At 44.3% G+C, this 25,654-nt stretch overlaps 1 protein-coding gene across 3 annotated transcripts; it reads left to right on the forward strand.

The window, feature by feature from the left end:
• The first annotated feature begins 1,456 nt into the window (after nt 1-1,456).
• ZNF131 (zinc finger protein 131) lies at nt 1,457-22,713 on the forward strand. 3 transcript variants are annotated; one of them, XM_071580348.1, is made up of 8 exons: nt 1,479-1,560; nt 5,048-5,186; nt 6,603-6,704; nt 10,837-10,981; nt 12,732-13,095; nt 13,198-13,420; nt 17,781-17,911; nt 20,583-22,713. In XM_071580348.1, the coding sequence occupies exons 2-8, from the start codon at nt 5,063-5,065 to the stop codon at nt 21,243-21,245; spliced, it is 1,752 nt and encodes a 583-aa protein (XP_071436449.1). In that variant the 5' UTR covers nt 1,479-1,560; nt 5,048-5,062; the 3' UTR covers nt 21,246-22,713. The 3 variants fall into 3 exon arrangements, with proteins under 3 accessions (XP_071436450.1, XP_071436449.1, XP_071436447.1); XM_071580349.1 differs by having other exon boundaries at nt 1,457-1,560; nt 12,732-13,420; XM_071580346.1 differs by lacking the exon at nt 1,479-1,560 and adding an exon at nt 2,304-2,421 and having other exon boundaries at nt 12,732-13,420.
• Nucleotides 22,714-25,654: the final 2,941 nt, after the last annotated feature.

Consider the following 25,654-nt stretch of genomic DNA (forward strand, 5'->3'; position numbering starts at 1 on the left):
GACACCTGGATGAGCAGGGTTGGCCCTGAAGGCTGTCCTAGGAGAGTAATCTGAGTTCCCCATCGCCAGTGTTCAGACAGGGTGGCAGAGGGGCTGGTTGCATCCCGTGCCACGCACTTGCTGTGTCCTCCTAAGGTGTCTCAGCCAAATAACCCAGTAGCTGCAGGTGCTGCCGGGGCCTTTCTGTCCTCAGCTGTGGGGACTTGGACCTGGAGTGACAGAGCTGGGCACACAGAGTGGAACAGAAGCCTTGCTGGGCAGTATTTCAGCTGCAGCTTTTGACACCACTTCATATCACTTGTTTTGAGCACTGCTCAATCTAAATTACAAAACATCGTGTTATGGAACTGTATGGAAGAGTGGCTGTGTAACAGAGGGGAGGGAACATGGACTGAAGGGAATCCCGGGGTGTGAGTGCTGTCTGTGAGGGTGGTGTGGCCCCACCACCGTCCACCTTCCAGAGTGCCCTGGCATTCCACACCAAGGGAAGTGGTCACTTTAGCATAAAGCACTGCAAAATGCATTTGGAAGAGCAGACACAGCATTTCCCATCCCCACGAGGAAAAAAGTTGAGCTACAAAGGTGATCAGGGGAGTGGAGCATCTCTCTTATGTTAGAAAGAGAATTAAGGTTTTGCTGAAGCTAAAGAAACTCTAAGAGAATAGGGGGTGGTGTAATTAGTTCCTAACAGTTTTTCCCACCTTTGGAGGGGGGTGGGGGAGTCTTGGACAGGCAGGCAAACCGGGTCAGACTGTGAGTCCCCAATTCCCAGCCAACAGGAAGGGGGGGGCAGGGACCTTTTGGCCAGGAAAGGATATAAAAAGTTCTGCTTCTTTTTGTTCTGGATCTGTCTCTTGGGCCAGAGAAAGACATACCTGGTTCAGCCGAATCTGTTAAATAAAAGTTTAGTTTTGCTTTGACAACTTTGTCCCCTCTATATTTTATTGGTAAAATGTGAGCATTTCTCACACCTAGGAGGAAAGGCTGAGGGAGCTGGGCCTGTTCGGCCACACAAAGCGACCGAGAGGGACCTCAGCCTGTGCCAGTGTCTGAGGGCAGGGTGCCGAGAGGATGGATCAGGCTCTTCTCGGTGGTGCCAATCAACAGGACAAGAGGCAACAGGGAGAAACTGATACACAGAAGTTCCACCTGAATATCTGGAAGAACTTCTTTACTCTGTGGGTGACTGTGCACAGGAACAGGGTGCCCACAGAGGTCGGCGAGTCTCCCTCTGTGCAGACACACAAGAACCGTCTGGCCTCAATCCTGTGCCATGTGCTCTGCCCGGGCAGGGGGTTGGGCGCGCTGTCCCACTGCGCTCCCTGCGCCGCTCCGTGTCTGTCCCGCCAAGCCGCGCGGAGCGCCTACAACTCCCGGCGTGCCCCGGGCCGCCAGGCCCCGCCCCCCGCGCGCGCGCGCCCTGTCGCGTGTGAGTTGCGCGCGGGGCAGGCCGGGAATGCGAGTCGGGATTGGCCGGCGCGCGCCCCGCTTTCCAGCGTGCCGGGCAGCAGGAAGCGGCGGCGGCGGAGCGGGAAGCGGCGCGGCGAGGAGCTGCTCCCGGTGAGTCCCCGGCGGAACCGCCTCCTCACCCCGCGGCGCGGCGCGCCGCTGGGCCGCGACCCGGCCAGGAATTGAAAAGGGATCGATTTAATGCGCGCTTTGATGACGTAATGAGGGCTAACGAGGCGGCGGCGCTACCGAGCGCCCGGCTCGGGCCGGCAGCGGTCGGGCCCCCGCTGGGGCCGCCCCCGCGGGACCCCCGTGCACGCCGGCGCCGCCCGCACCGCGCCCGCTCCGCCCGCGGCCCGCGGGCCTTGCGTGCCCGGGCCTTCCGCCTTCGGCCGCTCCGCGCACTCGGCGGCCGCTCATTGGCTGCGCCGCCCGGGCTGGGGTGGGTTCGCGCCTCGCGATTGGCGGGATCCGTGTTGATTGACGTGGGCGCTCGCCAATGGGAGCGGGGGAGGCTGTGGAGCGCGGGGGCCGCAGCCCGCGGGGGGAGCCCGCGGGAGGGGCGCCCCCTGGCGGCCGCGGCGCCGAACCCGCAGTGCGGGAGCGGGATCGGGGCTGCGCCTGCCGGGCCCCGGCTTTGTGCAAAACCCCGCGGCAGAGGCACAAGGAGTTCCCGCTGCCCCACTGCACAGCCCCGCGCCTGCCCCCTTGCCCAAGATGGCCCTGGTTTGGGCACCCGCCGCTGCCCCCCGAGCTGCCCCCGCCTGCGGGCCTCGACCCGCGCAGGGACAGGTGTCTGTGCCTCATACAGCGAGTGCCTGGACTAGTCCGGGAGGAGAGGAATAATAAGATGGCTCTGCTGAGGTTATGAGAACAGATATGCAAATCACATGCGGATCCCGTAAAAGGTGTCCAGAGGTACAGGCTGGAAAGGTCAAGGCAGTGGTTCCATGAGGTTTCCAAGAAAATTGGGTGAGCAGCTGTAGTTGTTCAGTCTCCATCCCTCATCTGTGAGCCCACTCATAAATGGGAACTTGGATCACTTCTGTCCATCTTCCTTGGCAGTTTTGTTTTCCCATCTGTACCTTTCGCTCCTTCCTCCAAAAGTCATGTTCCTATTGAACATGTGCTGTTCTGGTGGGCTTTTTTCTGCAATATTACCGAGTTTTTGAAATGAGAGTTCTTAATGAGTGCTGCAACTCCATTGAGATACATGGTAAATTCCTGCTATTCACTTACTCTGTATAGATTTTATGACATTGAACTAGCTAATGTAAGTTATATGTCTCCTTACTCTGTTTTTTAAGAGTTCTGAGAAAGAAACTTTATAAAATATCTTGGATTTGCTGGGGTGAGGTTTTTATCTTGTTTTGAGATTGGGCGGGGAGGGTGGGTTAGATATCCCTATAAATCAATTTGGAACCAAATCCCATTTTGGTAGGTAGAAGTCATGACAACTGGAGGTCAAAATCTTGCTTGATTTAAGAAATCATGCTATTAACTGCAAGTCATCTAGTCTTTCTTCTTTTATGATATGTCAAAAATGGGCAAGAAGAATTAAACAGTGAAGGAAGTGGCTGACAACTTCCCACACAAGATTTTATGTGAAATATCAGATGATGCAAGAAAGCAGGAGCTGCTGGTTCTCTGTCTCAGACCCATCATTACAAGGTGAAGGTGAAGGTGAGGTGAAGTGACTGTAGCAGCAGCATCCACTCCCTTCCACCTCACCTAGCCATGCAGACTGGTCTCTCCTCTGACACTTGAAGATCCTGACAGGTGTTTTACAAAATGTGAGATATGTAAAATTTTCCTGAGAAAGGATATTCTTTTATGTTTGATCTCTTTATACTTTTAAGCTTAATCAACTAGAAGGAAGATTTAATCGGTGAAACAGAGAGGAGCCATAAAACTCTAAATGATATCCAGGCATTAGAAAAACAAATTACCTGTTGCTGGAATTGCCTTGTTGAGTCTTAGAGCCAGACACGCTTCAATGATCTCAAACCTACAGGGAGGTTCACAAAGCTTGGGAAGAATGATGCCCACCTTACAGCGGACACAAAGAATGCAGAATTTATGGGCTGCAAGGACATTTGGCAGAACCCCCAAGATAAAGAATAAACTAACAAAAGCAACTCAGCAATTATGCTGAAATCAGCTCCAGATAGGTAGCAGGTAATTCTGGCCAGGGGAGATCATGTCCACCAACCCAAGAAAACCAGGGCCTCAAGAGAAAGACTGAGCATGTGGACTAATTAGTATAAGAAGTGAGCAAATCATTAACCAATTGAAGATTGAATACTAATTAGCAAGAGAACTATGTAAGTTGTAGCCAATGAACATGAATTCCTTTGTGTTCTATAGGGTATAATAATATAGTAAAATAGTAATATAAAATAGTAAAAAGGTTTGATAGTTGCTGTGCTTCATTTGTGGAATACCACCAGGCACCCAGGCTTGCACCAACTCTGAAATAAATAATCACTGTTTCTCTTGCGTGTTTTAATTACTGGCTTGTTGCCCCCCAGGTAATGGATCTGATTTTTGTTGACATTTCCCTAGCTGGCAACACAGCAGTCGCGGGTAGAGCTGAGCTTCCCTAAGTGGTTGCTTCTGCTCTACTTATTTTGTTCTCCTGACAAAATGACTTCTCCATGGGTGTTTTTTCCTGCAGCATTCTAAGTGTAAGCCTGTGTTAACGTGGAAGTCGGAGATGAGTGTTGCTGCACGGATCTGAAGTAATTTTGCCTGGGGGTGATTTGTGAAGTGCTTTCATTGAAGCACTTGGATGCTCTCCTGAGGTTCTTTTGCATAAGCAACAGACCAACATCTGCATCTCATCCACAGGCACAGAGTTCTGTTGCCTCTTTATGACTGAGATCCTCTGCAACTGCCACAGCCATCTGCCGTTGTATAAGTAAGGGAGGAAGGGCCATCAAATTACAAGCATATATGTCTCTCTCAAAAGGCTGGCAAAGAATATTTCACCTTACAGGGGTAGAAGTGTAAGTAGAAGGGATGAATAAGCTTGAGTGGAGTGTGACAGTAAATGAACTCCCTGGCAACTCCAGTGTACTCAAAAGTTGAAAATTGCTGCATGTTTACATGGATGCGTAAAGGAAGTAAACATCTTGAGTTCACAAGGTGCAAAATGCGACTTAAATATGAAATGTCTAAGAACTGTTCTTCTACCAAGTGGATTACTGGAACTGTGAGAAGTAACTGTATAAAGACTGTGACATTATCCTGCTGTGGTGTTGAATAATTAGCCATGAAGATGTTGCATCACTGCAGTATTTGCTTTGAGGGTGCTGGGTCCTTACTGAATCTGTAGGATAAAGAAATACGCTTACCCACTTTGGCCGTTTTTTCATGGGTCTAAATAAGACAATATTCCACACCACTTAACTGTGCTATTTCCTACCTGTCAGCTCACATCAGGTAAAAAACCTGTAAGAATACAATTTGGTGTTTCGATTGGTTTTATAGTCCCTTCAAAGTGCTGCTTAGTTTATGTTTGTAAAAAAGACCTGACTGTGTACAGTATTCACCAAGTGGCATGGTATTTTTACTCTCATACCATGTTTTTTTGCAGACCTGGTCTTTCGCCATGGAAGCCGAGGAAACGATGGACTGTATCCAGGAATTCCCTGAACACTATAAAGTTATTTTGGATAGACTGAATGAACAACGTGAGCAGGACCAATTTACAGATATTACCCTGATTGTCGATGGTATGTACAGGCCTGGGAACCAGGTGATATACAGGGAATTTGGAAGGTTGTGCTGGGATGCTCTTGAATTTGTCACTGGTCAGTGTCAGACTGGACTGCAAACAAATTCCTAGTACTGCACCGTGTGTGAGTTACTTGCAAAGTTTCATTTAAAATTTCATGGTGAACAGAGACGCCAGCAGTGATTAATAATTTTTCTTCTGCTTTTGCAAACAAAGGGCTAAATATTTTCAGATAGAAGCCCTCTTTGAAACTGCAGTGCTGTATTTAACATGATGTCTAAGGATTTCCAAAACATTGTTAAAATATTTTTCTCTGACTTGAGCTGATCTTTTTGCATGCAAAAAACTTTTACAAATACTGTGTTTAAATAAAACAAACCACAGCTTGAAATAAGATAAACTTCTTCCTTCTCTGGTATCTGCCTACTAGTTTAATATTTACTTAAAATAGGGTAGAGCACTCACTTTTCTTTTTATGTATGTTCTAAGGACACAAGTATTGTTTTAAAAGGATGGCAGAGATATAAGTGCTTATTATCTCCTTAGAAAAAAGTGATGTCTGATAGATCATTTAAGCTTCCTTCATATACTAAACGAGTCTTAGAATGGATGAACATTTCAGGCAGTATAGGCACTGCCCACTACAACAGGCTTAGCTAGAGGAGTACCATCTCATGTTTAAGAGCATAGCAGGAACTCACTTGAAGGAAAAGGATATCGTACGGAGTCCTGATTAGAAAGCGGTAAGCAAATGAGGAAAAAAATTACCCTTCAAGAACTGCCCTAGTTTAACTGACAGTGCTTACCCTGAATGTTTCTGCTCTGGCATTACCAAATCCATGTGTTGAACTTGGTGCTGGTTTGGTGTGCAGCCATGTAGGTCCAATCCATGTTGCTGTTTTTATCTCTGTCCCAGGGAGCCTTATGAATGTTCGTGCCTCCAGCAGGGAGAAGGCAACACAGTGAGGGGGTATACAGTCTGTAAAACAGAAGAAACAGAGCAGAACCGCGTCTGTTCTGCAACAGTGTTTATACTGGCAGTGGTGATAATATGTATCAGTCTGTACAAGCAACGAAAACCTTAAAGCTCAGCCCAAGACATAAAAAAAATCCGCGTAGAAATTTCCCATAACTTAAATATCTGAAAAGAGAAACACTGGAGTGAGTGAATGGCTTTTCCAGCCAGCTGAGTTGCAGAGCTTTAGCAAGATCAGTGATGTCAGCAAGGTTCTTCGAGAGATGGGACAGGATCGCTGCGGTATCCCACGTTACAAAGAAACACAGTGACTATACACTACTGGAATAGTGAAGAGATGTTTAGACTGAGCTGTCTTTTTTCTGCATCTGCACTTATTCTGCACTGTGGAGGGAGGAGTGTGTTACCCTAAACCAAAATTGTTGTCTCTCTTTGCAGGTCACCATTTCAAAGCTCATAAGGCTGTTCTTGCTGCCTGTAGCCAGTTCTTCCACAAATTCTTCCAAGATTTCACTCAGGAGCCTTTGGTGGAGATTGAAGGTAACCTGATTTATACAAGTATAAACAGAGTTATATGCTCAAGCTGGAAGTTAATGTAGCCTCCATGGTACAGGCCTACATACATAGAATCATAGAATGTGAATATTTAGAAGGCACCTGAAAGATTATGTAGGCCCAGCCCCCCACCACAGGCAGGGACACCTTCCACTAGACCAGGTTGCTCAAGGCCTTATCCAACCTGGACTTGAACACTTAAATGTGCATGGTCATACCAATTAGCTTTCTAGATCCTTGCTCTTGAGTTGTTCTGAGACAGCTACCACCACTGGAAAGAAATTTTTCTTCCTCTGAAGAAAAATCAGAAAGGAAGGGAACATTCTTGAATTAAATATTTTGGAAGAGAAAGTGTGAGATTAAGTGGGTGGGTTTTGCTTCCTTTTTTCCTTTCTTTCCCCTAATACATGGCTAATGGAGGTCAGGCTGACCCTGTACGCTTTTAGGACATGACACAAAGTCTTTTCCCCAAGAACATCCAATCTGTTTAGATGAATGTCTTGGTTTAACAAGACAAAATGTCTGCAAAGGAGGGCAAAAGCCTTCCTGGGATAGAAAGAAGGAAAACTCCCTCCAAGTTATTATTTCAAAATTAAGAGGCTTCAGGCACAAAACGTAGAAAAGGCTAATAACAGTTTTTTGCTAATTTGTATATGTGTAACAAAACCAGAACAAACAACACGATAACCTGAGCTTTCAGTTCTCTTCTCTTGCTTTGCCCTTCAGTGCAGTTACAGCTGCAAACAGCGGGGGGTGCCTCGCGGGGAGGGGCTGCAGGGACCGACTCAGCCAGCAGGGGGCGCTTCCGGGCTCCGGCCAGGCATGGGCACAGCCGGGGCAGCGGCACGGATTGCAGAGCTTGTGTGGGAATGGCGCGGATTGCGGAGCTCATGTGGGAATGGCGCGGATTGCGGAGCTCATGTGGGAATGGCGCGGATTGTGGAGCTCATGTGGGAATGGCGCGGATTGCAGAGCTCGCGTGGGAATGGCACGGATTGCGGAGCTCATGTGGGAATGGCGCGGATTGCAGAGCTCGCGTGGGAATGGTGCGGATTGCAGAGCTTGTGTGGGAATGGCACGGATTGCAGAGCTCGTGTGGGAATGGTGCAGATTGCAGAGCTTGTGTGGGAATGGCGCGGATTGTGGAGCTCATGTGGGAATGGCGCGGATTGCAGAGCTCGCGTGGGAATGGTGCGGATTGCAGAGTTTGCATGGGAATGTCAGGGATTGCAGAGCTCACGTGGGAATGGCAGTGATTCCAGAGCTGTTGTGGGTTGACCTGGCAAAATGCCAAGTATTCACCACAGCAACTCAGAGTCCGCTGACAAAGGAAACAGAGTTAAAAAACTGAAACATAAAATGGAAAGGCTTAAGTATTTCTAGACAAAAGGGAAAATTAAAAGCAAAATGCAATACAACTCATTCCCAGAAAGGTAAGAGATAAGAAACAATTCTCCACCTCCCCAGTGGATAGCAAACTCTCACCACTCCAACCCCACAAAGCACCCCAAGAGACACCTCCTGAGAGACACCTGGCAAGGAAAAGGGAGAAGCTAACAATAAAATACTTCCTGAGATAACAAATTGGTATGGTGGCACTGGGGCCTAGTCCTCCCAGAACAATACAGCACGTCCTCTCCGGATTGTGGCCATGAAGAGAAGAAAAACGAGATTCCTCCCACACTGGTTTTATACTTCAGTTTATGTCACCGGTATGAAATGTTTCTTTGGTTGCTTAAGTCAAGTGACACCTGTCCCTTCTAATCTGTGTAGCACCTACCAATGCTTACTAAAAATTAACACCTGTTCTAGGCCTATGATGCCTTGAGAGACTGCAGAAAACAGGACTCCAGCCAACTTAGAGTGATGTCCAGGCCTAGGGTCTACAGGAATACATGATGAGGCACCAACTCAAATCCTAGTTTTCTGGGTTTTATAATAATGTCTATCTAATCTCTTTCCACTCATCTCTCGGTCCTGCCCTGTCCTGCCTCCTGGCACGTCCCATCAGGAATTGAGTCTGGGGTGTTTTGGGACCCCCTCTTCATCGTCCTCATCTTCCTTGCAGCACACAGGGCACTTGGAGGCCTTCCAGTGTTCTGGGCTTTGAGGTCACTCTGCCAATATTTATGTCTCAAAGTTCAGGCCTTAAGATATTATTCAGCCTCTGCTTTGACAACAAGACTAAATAGCTAATGGGTTGATATGGAATAAGGGTTAGTATACACAGACATTGGACTTAAGCTACTAGGAATCTGTATGTATGGCCAAACTTCGCAAACGAAGATTTGGGAAGGGCTGTCCCCACGTGGGTGTGCCCTTCCAGCCTGCGCAGTGGATTTTAGGTGAGGCTCAGCGTGCGCAGAACTGGCCCCACTGTTTAAGTCCTGAGGTTCATCTGTCACGGCCAAGTGAGCTTGGACGGTGCCAGTGAAGTCCTCAGGACTAGAACCTACAGCACCCGGCATTTCCCAGGAGGTCTCCCATCCAAGTACTAATCCGGGGCTGACCCTGCTTAGCTTCCGAGATCTGACGGGATTGGATGTCAGGGAGGCATTTAACTACCCTTTTACTAGGAATACTAGTTCACTAAAATCTACATTTTACTACAATTACAAGTACTTCTAAAATCTATAAAAATTAAAAACCAAAAAATCAAAAAACCTCTGGGGCATCACCTAACTAAAACTAAGGCATAACTAGGCCAAACTACCGCAAGAGCTCACTTGGGAGTGGCAGCCACAGAGACAGGCTGGAGCCATTCCCGTGGGTTGTGCAAGTACCCTCTCTGAGGAGCGGTGCCAGTTCCAGAGCTCACATGGAAATGGCCTGCAGCGATGGGCTAGAGCCATTTCCATGGGCAGCGCAGACCCTCTCACCATCTTTCTGAAGGCGTTGGGCAGTTGGAAGCTCCTTTGCAGATGGCACTGCCCCCCCCCCCGCTGAGTCTGAGGCAAAATCCAGGCAGTGGTGGCTGTCTTCAGAGGAAAACAGCACAGACCGTGCAGAGCTGGGGTTGAGCAGGAGCCTCCCAGTGCTACTGCTGGCCCAGCAAAGCAGTGGCTGGACACCCATGCACATGGAAGCAAAGGTGTGAGGCACCAGCATAAATGAGTGCAGGGAAACCTTTGACCACTTCCTAAGCCGGGGAAAAGTGAAGTCCAAGAAAAAAAGCAAATTCAGGCATAATCCCGCAGTCCTCTCCCCAGCCATCACTTTGGAAGTTTTTAGGGGTAAATAGCCCTTTTCCAGAAGATATTGCTAGGGAGGAGGCAGTTATTTTTCTCTAAGGAAGCTTTCCTTCCTGGAACAAGGCGTCTTTCCTAGACACAGTGTTGGGATGTTTCTCTGCATGCATTCCACAGAAGGTTATTCCCTGGGCACAAGAGAGAGAATGCTCACAGATGTGCTGCAAGGGGGAGCTGAGGTGGGGGAAGCCACAATAAAGCCTGAGGAACAAACAAAAGCGTCGCTCTGAGGCCGGTGCTGCACGTACAGACGTACAGTGCCATTAGGATCTATAAGTTTTCAGCATCTTCCCCTCTGAAATAAGCCTTTTGAGTCCTTTCCACTGCTTACCGTTCTTTGGGGGAATACTTGCATATTTTTTGCTTTATAAAATTCCATGAAAGATTTTGAAACTAACAATGAAAAAGGCTGACAGTGATGGCCAATGGCAGATGCCTTGGCTGGTATGCAAGAGCAGGACAGATACTGAGCAGTACTTGTGTGGTGGTCAAGGAGCAAATTCCTGGAGCAGTATTTCAGCCTCCAGTACCTTGCTCCTCAGAGGTCTTTGGAGAGGGAGATAATATTTTGCTTTCAAATATATATTTTATTCAAACAGTTTTTTGTGCGTCTTGTCCTTCCTTTTAACTTTGTCACAGCCAAACTCCAGTTGTTCCAGATTCACATGCATCTGTAGTAACTTTTTATTCCAACATGAATTCCAGCCACTCAGTGGTTCTGTGGAGCCTTTTAAGTGTATCATCTTTATCAGACTGGCAGATACAGTACTGTGATCAAAATGGTGTGCAGGCAAGCATGCAAGATTCAGCAGGCAGATGAGACTGAGAAATAGGTAAAAGAAACTCTTGTTTATCTTGTCTGTATACAGGTGTAAGTAATATGGCATTTCGTCACCTCATTGAGTTCACCTATACAGCAAAACTAATGGTCCAAGGTGAGGAAGAAGCAAATGATGTTTGGAAAGCAGCTGAGTATCTACAGATGCTAGAAGCAATCAAAGCACTTGAAATCAGGTAAACACATAAGCCTCTTTTTCTTCCCAGCACTGAAATCTAGAGTCTCAAGAATCCTTTTGCAAGTTGACTGCCAGTATTTTGAAATGCTCTTCCTTATGCTGGAACCTCCTTAACTTCTGTAGCACCACATACTTTTTCTACTATGGCATACAGGTCAGAATTACACAGGCTAAAATAGACATGTCACAATTTTTGGGCTGGAACTCAAAGGCGAGTGACACAGCTTGTAAATGTTGCTGAAGTTGTAGGGCTGTGTCTTTGGTGGTGACTGATACCAGATCTCTGTGCTGTCTGAAGGCCCACAGCTGACTGACAGCTGACTGCACAGTGACAATGTGCCTCAGGTAATCAGAACACATTAAAAAGTTTGTGCTGGTGCTTTAATTTTGTGCAGCTTTCTGCTACTTCTGAGAGAATAAGCAGTGATTTTAAAACTTCTTACTGCAAAACTAACCTCTCAAACTTTTTGAATGAATGTAACTGTTATAGTCAGTTTTATCTGGGTTCAGTATTTAATCCAATGTTGCTGTGGCACCTTTTATCCTGTACCAGGAAGTGTACTCCACTGCCAAACTCCAACATGAGAAAAATGGGTGCCAGTCTCGTCGTGCTGTTTTTCATCCCGTTTCTTCCCTTTCACTTCCACAAAGTGCTGTCACATTTTCATTCTTTCTGCTACAGTGGCAGCTTTTGGTACATGATCCTGGAGCTCCTTGCAGTAATGTGCAATATAGCTGTCATCTTGTAGACATCAGAAATCCAGGCTAGATGAAGTTGAGTTTAGCTGCTCTGTTTCCCTGTGTGTGGATAGAGTAAGGTGCAATTTGATAAGCTGTGTCCTGCATTACATCATTAGCCACACATCTCTGACATATGACTTGGAGATATTGGGCCAAGTCTTGTCTCCTGTTACTAGAAAAATGTGGAAATGATAGGGCGTGCATTACATGAAAGGATTCATCATGCTGCAAAGGAAAGTAAAAAGCACAGCTTAGCCCAGTCAGTCTGTTTGAGGGGAACACAGGCACTTGCTTTGGAGACTGGTAATCAGTAGTGCAACCTGCAGCATGTAAGTGCTGTGGATAACTTGAAAGCATTGATCTGCTCAACTCTGTTTCTGTTTGAGATGACATGCTGTTTCTGACATTTTGGAAGAAGGGGTTTGACTGTGTGTTACACAGGTAGAACAGCAACAGAACTGAGGGTTGTGTTGAAGCCCAGAAAATTAAACTAAAATACTCTCCCCATCCTGTTGGCTTTTACCTCAGCTGTTAGCTGTGCCTTCCTGAAGTACAAGATGTTATGATAACCATTGTGTGGAGTCACAGCTGTGGTGTTTTCTAACAAGCTCTAAGCACGACAGGAAGTTGCACACACTCAAGAGCTTAAGAGGTGAAGAGCGTAGGAGGGACTTGAACCTTATTTCTGAGAAGGCAGGCCAAAGAACTCCTTCTTTTGGGAGAGTTTTCTTTCCAAGTACACATTTTCCCTTGCCTTTCTTCTTGATAAGAACTTTGTATCATTTGAGAGAGGTACTTTAAACACTTTAGCAACTTTAACCATGCTGTTTTAAGTAACTTGGGAGTGTAGATCAAGGGCAAATTAGCTGCTGACATCACAGATCGGGTAGTCACTCATTCAACTCTGAGAAACAGCTACAGTGTTGGATGCAGAAACTCATTACTAGGCAAGAATTGTTATGTCGGTGCTAATGGATCTTAACCATGTTTGTGCACATGCATTTCAGGAACAAAGAAAATTCATCACCCTTAGAATCAAATGAAGCACAAGGTAAAAATAAACCAAAAAAGAGGAAGATTGCTGAAACCTCTAATGTTATCACAGAAACACTGCCATCTGCAGAATCAGAGCCCGTTGAAATTGAGGTTGAGATTGCTGAAGGGACGATAAAAGTGGAAGATGACAGCATTGAAACACTTGAAGAAGTCACTTCTGCAGAGCAATCCATAAAGTACATACAGACAACAGCTACATCAGATGAATCTGCTTTGGCTCTTTTGGCCGATATCACCAGCAAATATCGTCAAGGAGAGAGAAAGTGCCAGGTCCAAGAAGAAGATGATAGTGCAACTGATCCCTCGTGCAAACAGGTAGAAGGTATTGAAATTGTGGAACTTCAGCTGTCACACATGAACAATTTATTCCACTGTGAGAAATGTAACCGTTCATTTAAATTGTTTTACCATTTTAAGGAACACATGAAAACACACTCTACTGAGAATTACAAGTGTGACATATGCAATAAAAGATACCTACGAGAGAGTGCTTTGAGACAGCACCTCACCTGTTACCACCTTGATGAAGGTGGTGCCAGCAAGAAGCAAAGACCTGGCAAGAAAATACATGTGTGCCAGTACTGTGATAAGCAGTTTGACCACTTTGGGCATTTTAAAGAGCACCTCCGGAAGCACACAGGTAAGAGCACTGCTGCACTCCTGTGCTTGTGGCCTTGGCTCTCGCAATTTGAGATTTTGCACGTTTTGGGGAAAATAGAGAATATGCTGAAGAAAACGCACAAGTCCTGAGTGCTAGAAATACTTGGCTTCTAGTTACAATTAAGATGCTGATATGTCTTTTTGTTTGTTTGTTTTTGTTTTCCATTGATGTAAACTTTTGGGGGATTGAGTTGCTTAAAAATGCGCACCTAAAACCAGAAAGCACTAATGAAGCTTCTTTGTTGAGTCTATTAAATCTTAAAGATTTTTTTCAAAATACTTCCTTAAGGCATGTTCCTTCTTCGAAAGTACAAAACTGAGATCCTACTTTTATTTTAAAAATTTTCTAGTAAATGCTTCTGTTGAAATATGATCTGAATCATGATCTTCTTGGTGGAATACACTCTAGAGAGTTTCTTATCTTACGTAACTTCTTAGCAAATGCCTATTAGTGCCTATTAGACATAAACTACCATCAAAGAATTCTCTTTTGTACCATCTTGTTTGGAAAGTTTCATCCTTGTTCTTGACATCTCATCTATTATATAAATTTTCTTGGTTAATTAAGCAAAACTACTAAAAACAGTAAAACATTTCTAGTCACTCTAGTACACTTCTTTACTGTGAAATCTGCCTTTGAAATCTAGATAGCATCTTTTGAGTACAAAGTGGCATATGCTCCTTTTTTCTTCCTTATAGTATGGGAGATTACTTCCTCTTACTGAAAAGTGTGCTATCTGAACAGATACTGAGCATGGCACAGATAACTCAGAATGTAATGGGTATGTGATCTTGGGCTTCCAGATGTTTTTGTTTAATATGTCAGTCATGAGTCGTCAGTAAAAATTTAATAGAGGATAGCAGCTTTATTTCTTTTGCAGCTTCTTACTGTTTAAGCCTTTTCATTAGAATATCTTAATTTAATTAGAATGTGTCTGTGTATGGGACTACTGAATACTGAGATATGACAGTGTCCAGTCTATTCCCAATAGCCTCTTAAAAGTTCCATTTATAAACGGTCTTTGGCAAATCTTTACTTCCCTATGAAGCAGGGAGTGTTTCTCCATTATAAGCAACCCACATACAAGCTACTTAACAAAAATCTCTTCAGAATAAAGTTTGTGGTAGATAACCAGAATAATCTGAAGAACATAATATGTTGGTTGCTATCGCAAAAAAAAGTATTTGTGGTTCAAAGTAAGTTAGCATATCACAGGAGGTACAGAGTACTTTATAAATACATACTGATCTAGTAAGTATAACATTTGGAATCTAATTACTTCCAGATTAGCATTTTCAAAAGCCTGAAGATCAAAATCAAAATAGATACCACCATTTAAGTCCCAAGATCAGTGGAAAAATTTCCATTCAGTCATAGGCTTTCCAAGTTCTGAATAGCACTGGTTGAATGCTAAAATGAAATTGAAAGGCTTGGGAGAAAATGTACTAAAAAGTATTTGGTCCTGTTGTTGATCAATCACTACACCAGCAATTACATGAAAATAGTATTTGCAGCAGAAATAGAATCATAGAATGGTTTGGGTTGAAAAGGACTTTAATATCTTCTGGTTACACTCCCTGGGGCCACGGGTAGGGAATCTTCCACTAGATGAAGTTGCTCTGAGCCCCATCCAACCTGGTCGTGAACACTTCCAGGGATGGGGCATCCACAAATTCTTTGGACATCCTGTTTCAGTGCCTCGCCACCCTCTGACTAAAGAATTTCTTTGTGACATCAAATCTAAACCTACTGTCTTTCAGCTTAAGGCCATTCCCGCTTTGTCATATCACTCCATGCCCTTTTAAGAAGTCCTTCTCCAACTTCCTGTAGGCCCCCTTTAGATACTGGAAGGTGCTGTAAGGTCCCCCTGAAGACTTTTCTTCTGCAGACTGAACAACCCCAATGCTCTCAGCCTGCCTTCATAGCACAGTTTCCAGGACGATCTGCTCTGTGGTTTTGCTGGGCACAGAGCTGAGACTGAGTGGCCTGTACCTTCCTAGGCCTTCCTTATTTCCTTTTTTTAAAAGGGTTATGCTTCTGCTTTTCCAGTCAGTGGGAACTTCACTGGACTGCTACACCTTTTCAGATTTCATGAATAGTGGCTTAGCCACTTCCTCCACCAGCTCCCTCAGGGCCTGCAGATGCATCTTACCAGGTTCCATGGACTTGTGAACCTTCAGATTTATCAAGATGATCTCAAACCTGATCTCTCCTACAGCAGACAGTTCATTCTCCCAGTCCCTGCCTTTGCCTTTTGTGACTTGATCAGTGTGGCTGGAGCACTTGCTGAGGAAGACTAAGCCAAAAAAGTCATGGAGTACCTTTTCCATGCCCCGAGTAACCAGGTCTCCCATTTCCTTCTGGAGAAGGCCCACAGTTTTCCTAGTCTTTACCATGTATCTGTAGAAGCTTCTCTTGTTGCACTTGGTGTCGCTGATCAGATTTCGTTCTATGAGGCTTTGTTTTCCATCCTAACCTGATCTCTGTCTGCTCAGCACTCTGTAGTCTTTCTACTTCTACTTGTCCTTGCTTCTACCACTGTAGGCTTCTTTTTTGTTAGAGTTTGTCCAGGAGGTCCTTGTTCATCCGTGCAGGTATCCTCCTGCTCTGTAGTATTGTAGAATCACAGATTGGTTTGCATTAGTAGGGACTTAGATGAAGATCATCTAATTCCAACATGATTAGTCCATTGGGCAAAGTCAGTGATTTGTGACCTGCAACACTGGAGGCAGTTCAGAATGCTCTGCATTACCTGTGCATCAGTCTTCGAAAATACAGCATTTTGTAACCACTGAGGGGAATGTTCCCATTATTTGAGCTTCTTTCTGTAGCTTTTAGGTGTGTTAAGTGAGAAATGTGGGTTTCTTTTGAGAAGCTCATTAAGAACTTCTGAATATTTCTGAAGATAGGGGTTTATTTGCTTTCTACCTCAATATCCAGTAACTGCTGCATTCCTGAAAATGCAGGCTCTTAAACTACCTAGAATAGATTCCTATGGTATTCACTGTAATGGCTCATCCTCTTCTGGAGTTCATTGAGCAGTTTGTTTCAGTAGTGATGTTGTATCTCTGCAGGTTAATCATAGAATCAGAGAATTGATTTGGTTGGAAAAGACCTCCAAGATCATCAAGTCCAACCCTTGGTCCAACTCCAGTCCCTTTACCAGATCATGGCACTCAGTGCCACGTCCAATCTCAGTTTAAAAACCTCCAGGGATGGGGAATCCACCACCTCTCTGGGCAGCCCATTCCAATACCTGATTACTCTGTCTGGAAAGAATTTTTTTCTGATCTCCAACTTAAATTTCCCCTGGCAGAGCTTGAGCCCGTGCCCCCTTGTCCCATTGCTGAGTGCCTGGGAGAAGAGACCAACCCCCACCTGGCTAGAACTTCCCTTCAGGTAGTTCTAGACAGTGATGAGGTCACCTCTGAGCCTCCTCTTCTCCAGGCTAAACAACCCCAGCTCTCTCAGCCTCTCCCCATAGGACTTATGCTCCAGTCCCTAATTATCAGATTTTAGAAGAAACACACTCTTCCAGTTTTCTTTTAATTTGATTTTCTTGAATTTCAGTGTGTTTGTGCATGGTGGAATTAGTAGAGTCCTTTTATTTGTTATTGTTTGATGACATTATACTGCTTTGGATGATAAAAAGATCTGTTTTCAGCCTCCCCTGATGTTGTCCATAGGTGGCTTCTGTGTTTGATACCACGGCTGAAATGAAGTGGACAAACTGAAAGGAAATTTTATCTTGCTTTTGCCTGTTTATTTCCCTCTATGCTTTCTTTTTACTGGATTTTGGGGAAGGAGGGAGGTGCAGTGTTTTGTTTGTTTTAATACTAATGCATTGTTGTTTCATGATCATTCTGTGCCAGCTTCTTTTTGTGGAGCTCAGTTTCAGCTCTCAAGCATAAACTGTTACTATTGTTGAAAACAAAAGTTTGTATTATTTAAATACTTCTTTAATGTGTCACTTTGTATATTTACTAATGTTGATTTTTTAATTGTGACAATTATCAGATGAAAAGTGAGAAATAGCTGCTATTTCTTTAAGTTACTTTGTCAGAATGGTAATTTAATTTCCACAAAAGCCTAAATGTACCTTAAATGGTACTGGTAAGTGTTACATTGGTTTTCTTCAACATGAGAGTTATGACTACACATCAGGTTTTTTCCCTTTTACACCGAATATCCTTCTCTTCTTCTCTAGAATCATCTACCTGGCCACATCTTTACAGCATATTTATCAACGTAGACAAGGGGTAGAGAGGGAAAGCAGAGAGACCTGACAGAAGACTGGATGGTTTTGTACACATACAAATCACTGTGTCTGTTTCAACAGGTGAAAAACCTTTTGAATGTCCAAACTGCCATGAACGTTTTGCTAGGAACAGCACACTCAAGTGTCACCTAACAGCCTGTCAGTCTGGAGCTGGAGCTAAAAAGGGAAGAAAGAAGCTCTATGAATGTCAGGTGGGTAATGGAAGCAGCAGAGTCCCAGGCTAGAGATCTCCCTCCTTCGAGGGCGTGGGGGGGAACTGAACAGGAAAGTCAGTGATAGTGGCCTTATGTCTCCAAGAGCTGCTTCAGTAAAAAAATACAGGGATCACATTCAACCACACTATACACATAAATTCTCTATCTAAGTTGCTCTATTTAAAATGTGGAATTACTGATGTGAAGCCTCATAATACTTATAATCCAGAAAATTCTAATGAGGTAGGCTTAATTTTACTGGTCTTTCTGCTTCCTTTTCAAGGTTCTCAATGCACTGCCCTAGGCCCTTCCCAGCATGCTTCCTTAAAGGTCAAAAATACAAAATATTATTTAATTTCCTATTTTTTTATTCTTCTGTTTGATACCAAAGATACCGACTTCGTGTGGAAAGTAGTTCCAACTTATGATAGCAATCTGTGGTGTCTTTAAAACAAAATAAATGCTGTAGAGTTTGCTGGGGTATTTGGTAATATGTAATTGTCATTTGAAAAACTGTTCACATACATCCTACTTTACTTTTAAAAGCTGATTCTGAACAGCTAGAAAATACAAGAGCTGAGGTCGATTGTAGCATTTTACTTGCTGGTTTGCTGCCCTACGGCTGTGAAAATCTCACACACACTTTTCTCCTGCTCTCCTGCAAACTCTCATGCTCTCACATGCCTTGCCTCTATCTCTGCTCCTCTCTCTCTCTCTCTCTCTCTCTTTCTTTCTTCCGTTCACTTGTGCTTGCTCTCTCTCGCTCTTGCCACATGTTTTTTCCCTCCTCCCCGCACTTTCTACCCCTTCCCTCATTGTCCTCTCTAGCCACCTTTCCCACCTTCTCTCTCGTTCCCTTTCACTCTTCTCCCCCTCCCCCTACCTTACTCTGCTCTTTTCCTTGCTCACTTCCTTACCCCTTTCTTTTCCTCTCTCTCTCCTCCACTGCAATCTCTCCCCACCCCTTGAATCCCTACCTCTCTCTTCTTTGTCCCCCTTCAGGCCACCTTTTCTTTCACAGAAGCACAGACTGTTCTGAGTTGGAAGGGACCCACAAGGATCAGAGTCCAACTCTTAAGTCAATGGCCCCACACAGGCAATTGAACCTATAACCTTGGCATTATTACAACCAAGTTTTAACCAACTTTCTTTCTCTCACTTTTCACTTAATGGCTGTGGTTTGAGATTTAACTGTGTTATATAGTGAAGAAAACTGCTGGATATTGGCTTTATTTGTTCCAAAAAGAAAGTGATCTTATTCACAGAAGGCATTGAATACTGCTAGAGATGAATTAATTTTGTGTTTCAAATCAATCATTTAATCAAAAGTTTCACTGATGCTGTTACATTTAGTTGTTATGTTAGTCTGAAGCTGATTCTGGGGAACATGCCTTTGTCTTAAAGATAAGTTTGTTCTGAATGTGAGATTAACATTTATTACATACATGTGTAACACGAAGTTGTGACTGAACATACTGTTGTGTGCTGGTGTAAGACACGAGACCCCAGCTATGAGCTTACCAAAGGAATTTTCATTTAAAAATATACAGTGCTCCAAAAATATCCACCCTCTGGATTACTGGAAGAACCCTTGGTTCTTTTAACACCTTAAGAGTGACCACAAAGGAGAAATGCTGCACAGATTTTCTCAGGGGTACTTTTACTGGTAAAGTGTAGAAAATAAAGAGTACTTGGCAAAATTTTAAAGGGTAACATTGGTTGCAAAATAAAGCATTCCACAAAGCATTGGCTTAGCACATGCTAACCCATACAGCTTAGCAAATTCCAGCCCATCTGGACTCAAACCACGCAAAATACTAAGAAAGGAGATTAGGAGAAGAAGAAAAAGTAAAGAAAGAGAGAGGAAAAAGAATTACAGCTACCACTGGAGTCCTGTGAGAGTCCAGCTCCCACATGTCCATGTGTCAGGGTTTAAACAGCATAGAGAGTGCGTGTTGCTGTTTCAATTTGCTTTGGTCCCCTGTGGCCACCCCCAGACAGGACTTCCACTGTGCCATCCAGTCTGGGGCTGGTCAAGGACTCAGAGGTGTGTGTGGGAGTCTTCCTGGTGTCCAGAGACTGACAGCTGCTCAGTGACTGCCCCAGGAGGCTCCAAGGGGCTGGTGTGTGGGACAGGGCATCACCTCTGTGAAATCTGACGTGTCCCTTCCCTGCCTCTCCCCCACCACCACATACACACACTTGAGTTGATCTGAGCGAATAATTAATATAATAATCCAGTGACTCACAATTGGTGACCCTTCAGTTTAATTACTTCATGTCATAGCTTTCTCTGTCTAAATTTCTTCTTCCTCTCACAGATGTTGTGAATGTGGATTAGTGTCTCTTCAGCTTGAAGAAACTGCAGCAGTTCTTGGTTAAATTTTTCTTGATTTTTTTTCTTCAAATGCTCTACTAATTCATGACTTTTGTAGGTATCCTGTGTAGGCACAACTCAAAGTAGCTCACCATTTTGAAAAAACTGAATAAATAAATACCAAGTCTTCTCTTCTTCTGAAGCTTAATTCTCAGCTTTTACTTTTAGTGTCTATATTTTTGAATCCAAGCAGCAAGAAGCTACACTATGTGAAGCCTTGATCTCAAATAGGCACCATACTTTGTCATACTTCTGTTGGCACTGTTTAATGTATTGTATCTTTTGTTTCAGGTTTGTAACAGCGTGTTTAACAGCTGGGATCAGTTCAAAGATCACTTGGTAATACACACTGGTGACAAACCCAACCACTGTACCTTATGTGATTTGTGGTTTATGCAAGGCAGCGAGCTGAGAAGGCATCTCAAAGATATCCACAATATTTCAGAACTATTGGTGACAGAAGAGGTTCTTCCAGTGGAAGCTATGGAGGCTGAACCAGTAACATCAATGACAATAATAGAGCAAGTTGAGCAAGTCCATGTCCTGCCAGTAATTCAGGTACAGGTGGACCCTGCACAGGTAACTGTGGAACAGATGCACCAGGATCTCATACAGGACAATCAAGTGAAAGGCACACAGATGGAGGAACTGCAAGAACAGGTACAAATTAGTTACTTGGAAGTTGAACACATTCAGACTGAACAAGGTGCTGAAGTTCATGTGGAGCAGTTACATGTTGAGCATGTAAATCAGATACAGATGGAAGAGGTACAGGCAGAACTTATAGATGGAACAGACCTTGAACAAGTAGAATATCAAAGTGTTGATCAAGGAGAAGCAGAAGAAAAGGAACCTAATCAAATAGATGATGCAGATAAGGAGCATCATGAACAAGCTGAAGACTTAAAACCACAACAATTAGTGGACACGCAGAATGCAAATGTGGTTGACTAAGACAGATAATGACACTGCAGGTTTAAGAATGAAATACCAAATTATTTTTGTTAACTTTTACATTGGTTTTTTGAATTGTCAGTGGTCACCTTTCCAATATGCTGTCCAAGGAAGCTGAACAAGTGGACCAAAATTAGCTTTCTTCATGTACAATTAAACTTCTCTCATATGTGAAAAATAACTTTCCTGTTCATATAATGCCATGGAACAGAAAATACCACAGAAACGGACAGCTTTGTGAGGTTTTAGCAATGAACGGTTTGTATCATTGTTATGCCATTCCTGGGTATATATAGGAGTAATTTCACCTCTTTTCGTCTTGCAGTAGGAGCAAACACTTGTATAGATTTGCAGGGTGTCTGTAGCAGGAGAATCAGTAAAATCTGAGGGATTATATTATTTTGTAGGTGGCAATCACATACCTGTGAAATTTCGGATCATTCAGACTGGGCTAAAAGCACTGTTGCTGAAGGTCTCTGAGCACAAAAATCCCGTGCCTTTTCAACACTGACTAGTTACATTTTCACAAAATTTCTAGTGTTTTCGAGAATGTAGTTCTGCAAAAGGCAATGTAGGTAATGTTATAGTGCTTTATATTTTTGCTTAAAATTGTCAGCTACTGATTTTCTTTTTGCGTTAAATTTAGAGGTGGGGGGGCTGAGGGAGGGAACAGATTCCACATGGAGGAAGCAGGACACTCTAAAAGGGACACTTAAAAATAGGAAAAGCTTGGTAGACTCTGTGATAAACATGTGTTGGAAAAAAGCTACCAGCAGACTCTTCTTTTATAAATAATCATTTTTTAAAATTAATATGTTTAAACAAATATAGAGGAGACTTGTCCATATGGTATCAGGTTCTTGTTTTTTTGAAATGAAATTCTGACACTTGACACAACGTGCTAAACATAAAAGTAAAAGCCATAGGTATGAATGCTAAACTGTGGATTGAAAAGCAGGAGTGTAAATAGTTTGATCAATATTAGACAATAAAACAATACCAACCATTAAATGTTGCATTATTTGTTTCATCCAGTGTATTAGGAACAACTGAGTGGCAATTACAGTGCCAGCTTCCAGTGTTAAGAATCAATCTCATTTTTAATACGATTATTAGCTCCTTACTGTAAAGTTGGATTTGTTTAGAAAATACTTGTCTGTGTTCAAGGATGCTAAGAACTTCCAATTCGTAATTACTGCTGGAGGTTAGAGGTGCTCCACACTTGTGAAAAACTTTCTTTTCAAAGCCTTAAATAAAGGAATTAATTTTTGCAAGGACATTCCCTAAAGCTCTTGGTAATCTTATAGATCTTAGTTAAAATCGGGCTTTTCTATTCCATCCTCAAATGCACAACTATTTCCTGGGACTTGTGCTTTTATTTAGTATCATTCAAGAATGTGTTTCATCGTAGTTTTTGAGAAACTGTTGCAAAACACATGGATCTCGATTAAAATTTCAAATAATTTCATTAATGTAACTTGCATTCTTTTTTTATTATGTTTTATGTTTTCTGAGATGCAAGTAATTTGTGATGAGATTCTGTGCAGAGGGAAGAATGTGGCCCAGCGTTAATCATGAAAATAAAATTAGCTGTTATATTTATACTTGCCTTCTGATAAGCAGCTTGTCTTTTGATAACACAGAGGGGACAGGCCTCCTTAATTAGCTGCCTAATGCTTAAAATTTTTAGGTGTTTAGGCAGACTCTGTGGAATTAAAGGAACTGTCTGACCAATTAAATAAACTTTCAGGTAATTTAAGTCCAGTCTAAATCACGTAGTTCCCGTGGTTTTGATGACAAGGCCGGGGGTTTGGTAAGCACAGCTGGGCTATTTCTTGGCTCTGTTTGATCTCCCCTTTCCAAAAACAGTTCACGAATTTGGCTGGGGAGAAACGATTCTCTGCTGTTGTGCGCAGTGTTTGCGCACTCCAGATTCCCGATGAGCCTGGGTTGTGACCATGGTGGGACCATGACCAGCCCCATCCTCACCCTGAGGCACAGGGAGAGAGGCTCTCCTCAAGCAGTAACTCTGCTGGTGGGGCTTTATTTGCAACTTCCCTCCTTTCCTATGATTTCCTTTCCATATGACTGAAACCCAGAATGCTCCCACCCGCGGAGTCCTTCGTGCCTCCTCGCTGGAACAGCTGATGCTGAAGGAGGGAAGGATGACGCGGGAGTGGAAGCCTTGGCACAGCCGCCTTGCCATCCTGTCTGCCCCCCAGCGTCTGTGTACACACACCCACACCCACACACACCCCCTCCACACTCTGCTCCCTTGGGGAGAGTTCTTCCCTCAAAACACACGCTCTGCCGCTCCTGGTCTGTCCCTGGGAACACACCTGGCTGTAAGTTACAACTCTGGACCCGGGAAGGGGGAGCAGCTGCGGCTCCCTCGGGGTCCGGGAGGCCCTTGGGGTGCCGGTAGGGTGCGGGCTGTCCTCCGGGGCCGGAGCTGCCCAAGCTGTGGAGCATCCCAGGGGCTCTCCCGCCGGGAGCGCTGTAAGAGGCGGGAATGACGCAGCCGCCCGGCGGGAGCAAATGGCGGGCTGGGGCCGGGACAGCGCTGCTGCCCGGGAACCCAATGCCGGGAAGGGAAGGGAAGGGAAGAGAAGGGTCAGCGGGGCCCGGACTGGAGGCGGCCGACCCGCGGGTCTCTGCTTGCCCTGGCAGGCTCGGCCAGTCCGGGAGAACGACCCTCCCGCAACATCTGCTGCGGTGCCGCCGGCGAGCTCCGGGAATTGCAGCGATACCTCGTCGGGGATGTTTTAGATTGTGAGGGGGGTTGCTTGGAGGAGGTACACCGGAGTGAAGGAATCATGGAGACATTGCAGCTCCACCTGGGCGCATTCCAGTGTCACCTGCGCCAGGTGAGGGGTGGGCTGGGCGGTCTCCAGAGGTCCCTCCCGCCGTAAGGATGCTGTGGGTCCGTAGTTTCTGCCGTGAGATTACTGGTGCGGCATCCCTCATTTTCCTGATGCTGAGCCTTTTCAAATCCCTCAGAGCTACGCGAGGGTATACCTCGGCGTGAGCGCCCCGAGACGGGCAGTGGGTTCCAGTTGCTACTTTAGATGCGGGTTTTATCCGACACCTCTCACACTCGGGACTGACAGGAGCCCGAGGCACGAACATTTTCATTCGAAGAAATCCCGTCCTGAGCTTCACCTACAAAATGCATTACTGAGTCCATGGAAGGAGCGGGGACACGCTGTAGTGTGCTTGGTGTTGGGTTGTTGTTCCTTGGGTAGTGTAGTCTTTCCTTAAGGCTTCAGAGCGCCAGGCACAGTCACTGCCCTTACAGCGCGTGTCAGAAACACGTCTGTAGTTTCAGAACTTGCTCCTTTAAGGATGTTGTCTGGCATTTCAGTGGATTCACACCAACAGATTTGTTATTATGGGTGTCCACGTGCTCCAGCAAGTTTAGATGGTCACAATTCAGGAAGAAAACAGAAATCTGATGCTTGTTTTCAGAGAGAGAAGAGTATTTGTTTATATGTGTATTAAAAAAACCCCACCTGAATTTAAGAAGTATAATGCTATCAAAAAGGTCCTAAATTACAAACGTTTTCTTACACTATGTAATTTCTTTTTAAATATATTTTTTTTATCTATAGCAGTTCCAGGGTCTGAGTAATCTCATCACTGTAAATGAGCAAATAATTTGACTGAGTTTATTCCTGTCCACTTAAATATTATCATCCATCTTCTAGTGCCTGACACTTCCTTTCTCTGTAGTGTCTTATCCCACAGGTAAAGGCAAGGACTTCAGGATGATTGATAGATAGATAGATACATAGATAGATAGATAGATAGATAGATAGATAGATAGATAGATAGATAGATAGATAGATAGTCTGTTTGGGAACAAGAAAATAAAGATACCTAATATGCCAGTTTTCCTGTTCTTACAATTGGTGGTTTGGGATCTTTTCAGACTGTTTTTAAAAAAGATTTCACCTTCTAAGGTCTAAAAATGTCTAGTTGTGGAGTCCATAGCTTTGTCAAATGAAAATACAATGATTTTGTGAATTAATACAGGATCTGCATTATTGCAAATATAAATAATTCATTATAATACATTCTGATATATTGATTCTGTTTTGAAGGCAATTAAGTTGCATTGAAAAATAATTGGTCATTCATACTGCAACCACATTACCATAAGCTGATTTATTAGCCCTGTACTGAAAAGGATTTTTCTTTGGTTCCTGTATGTTGAATTTCATGGCAGGATTTTCTGGACTTCACCACTGAGGAAATGGGATGCTCTGTGGAGTGAAGACACTGCAAGTTCCCACTCCAGGAAATACACAGCACTGACCCAAGCAGACATGGCATTGTGGCAGATGTAGAGCTTTGCCTGAGGCAAGCACATGTGACTGAGGTGGTTGTAAGATCTCTATGTTCAAACG

The sequence above is a fragment of the Pithys albifrons genome, chromosome Z (genome assembly GCF_047495875.1).
Source record: "Pithys albifrons albifrons isolate INPA30051 chromosome Z, PitAlb_v1, whole genome shotgun sequence".
In the NCBI taxonomy this organism is placed as follows: Eukaryota; Metazoa; Chordata; class Aves; order Passeriformes; family Thamnophilidae; genus Pithys; species Pithys albifrons.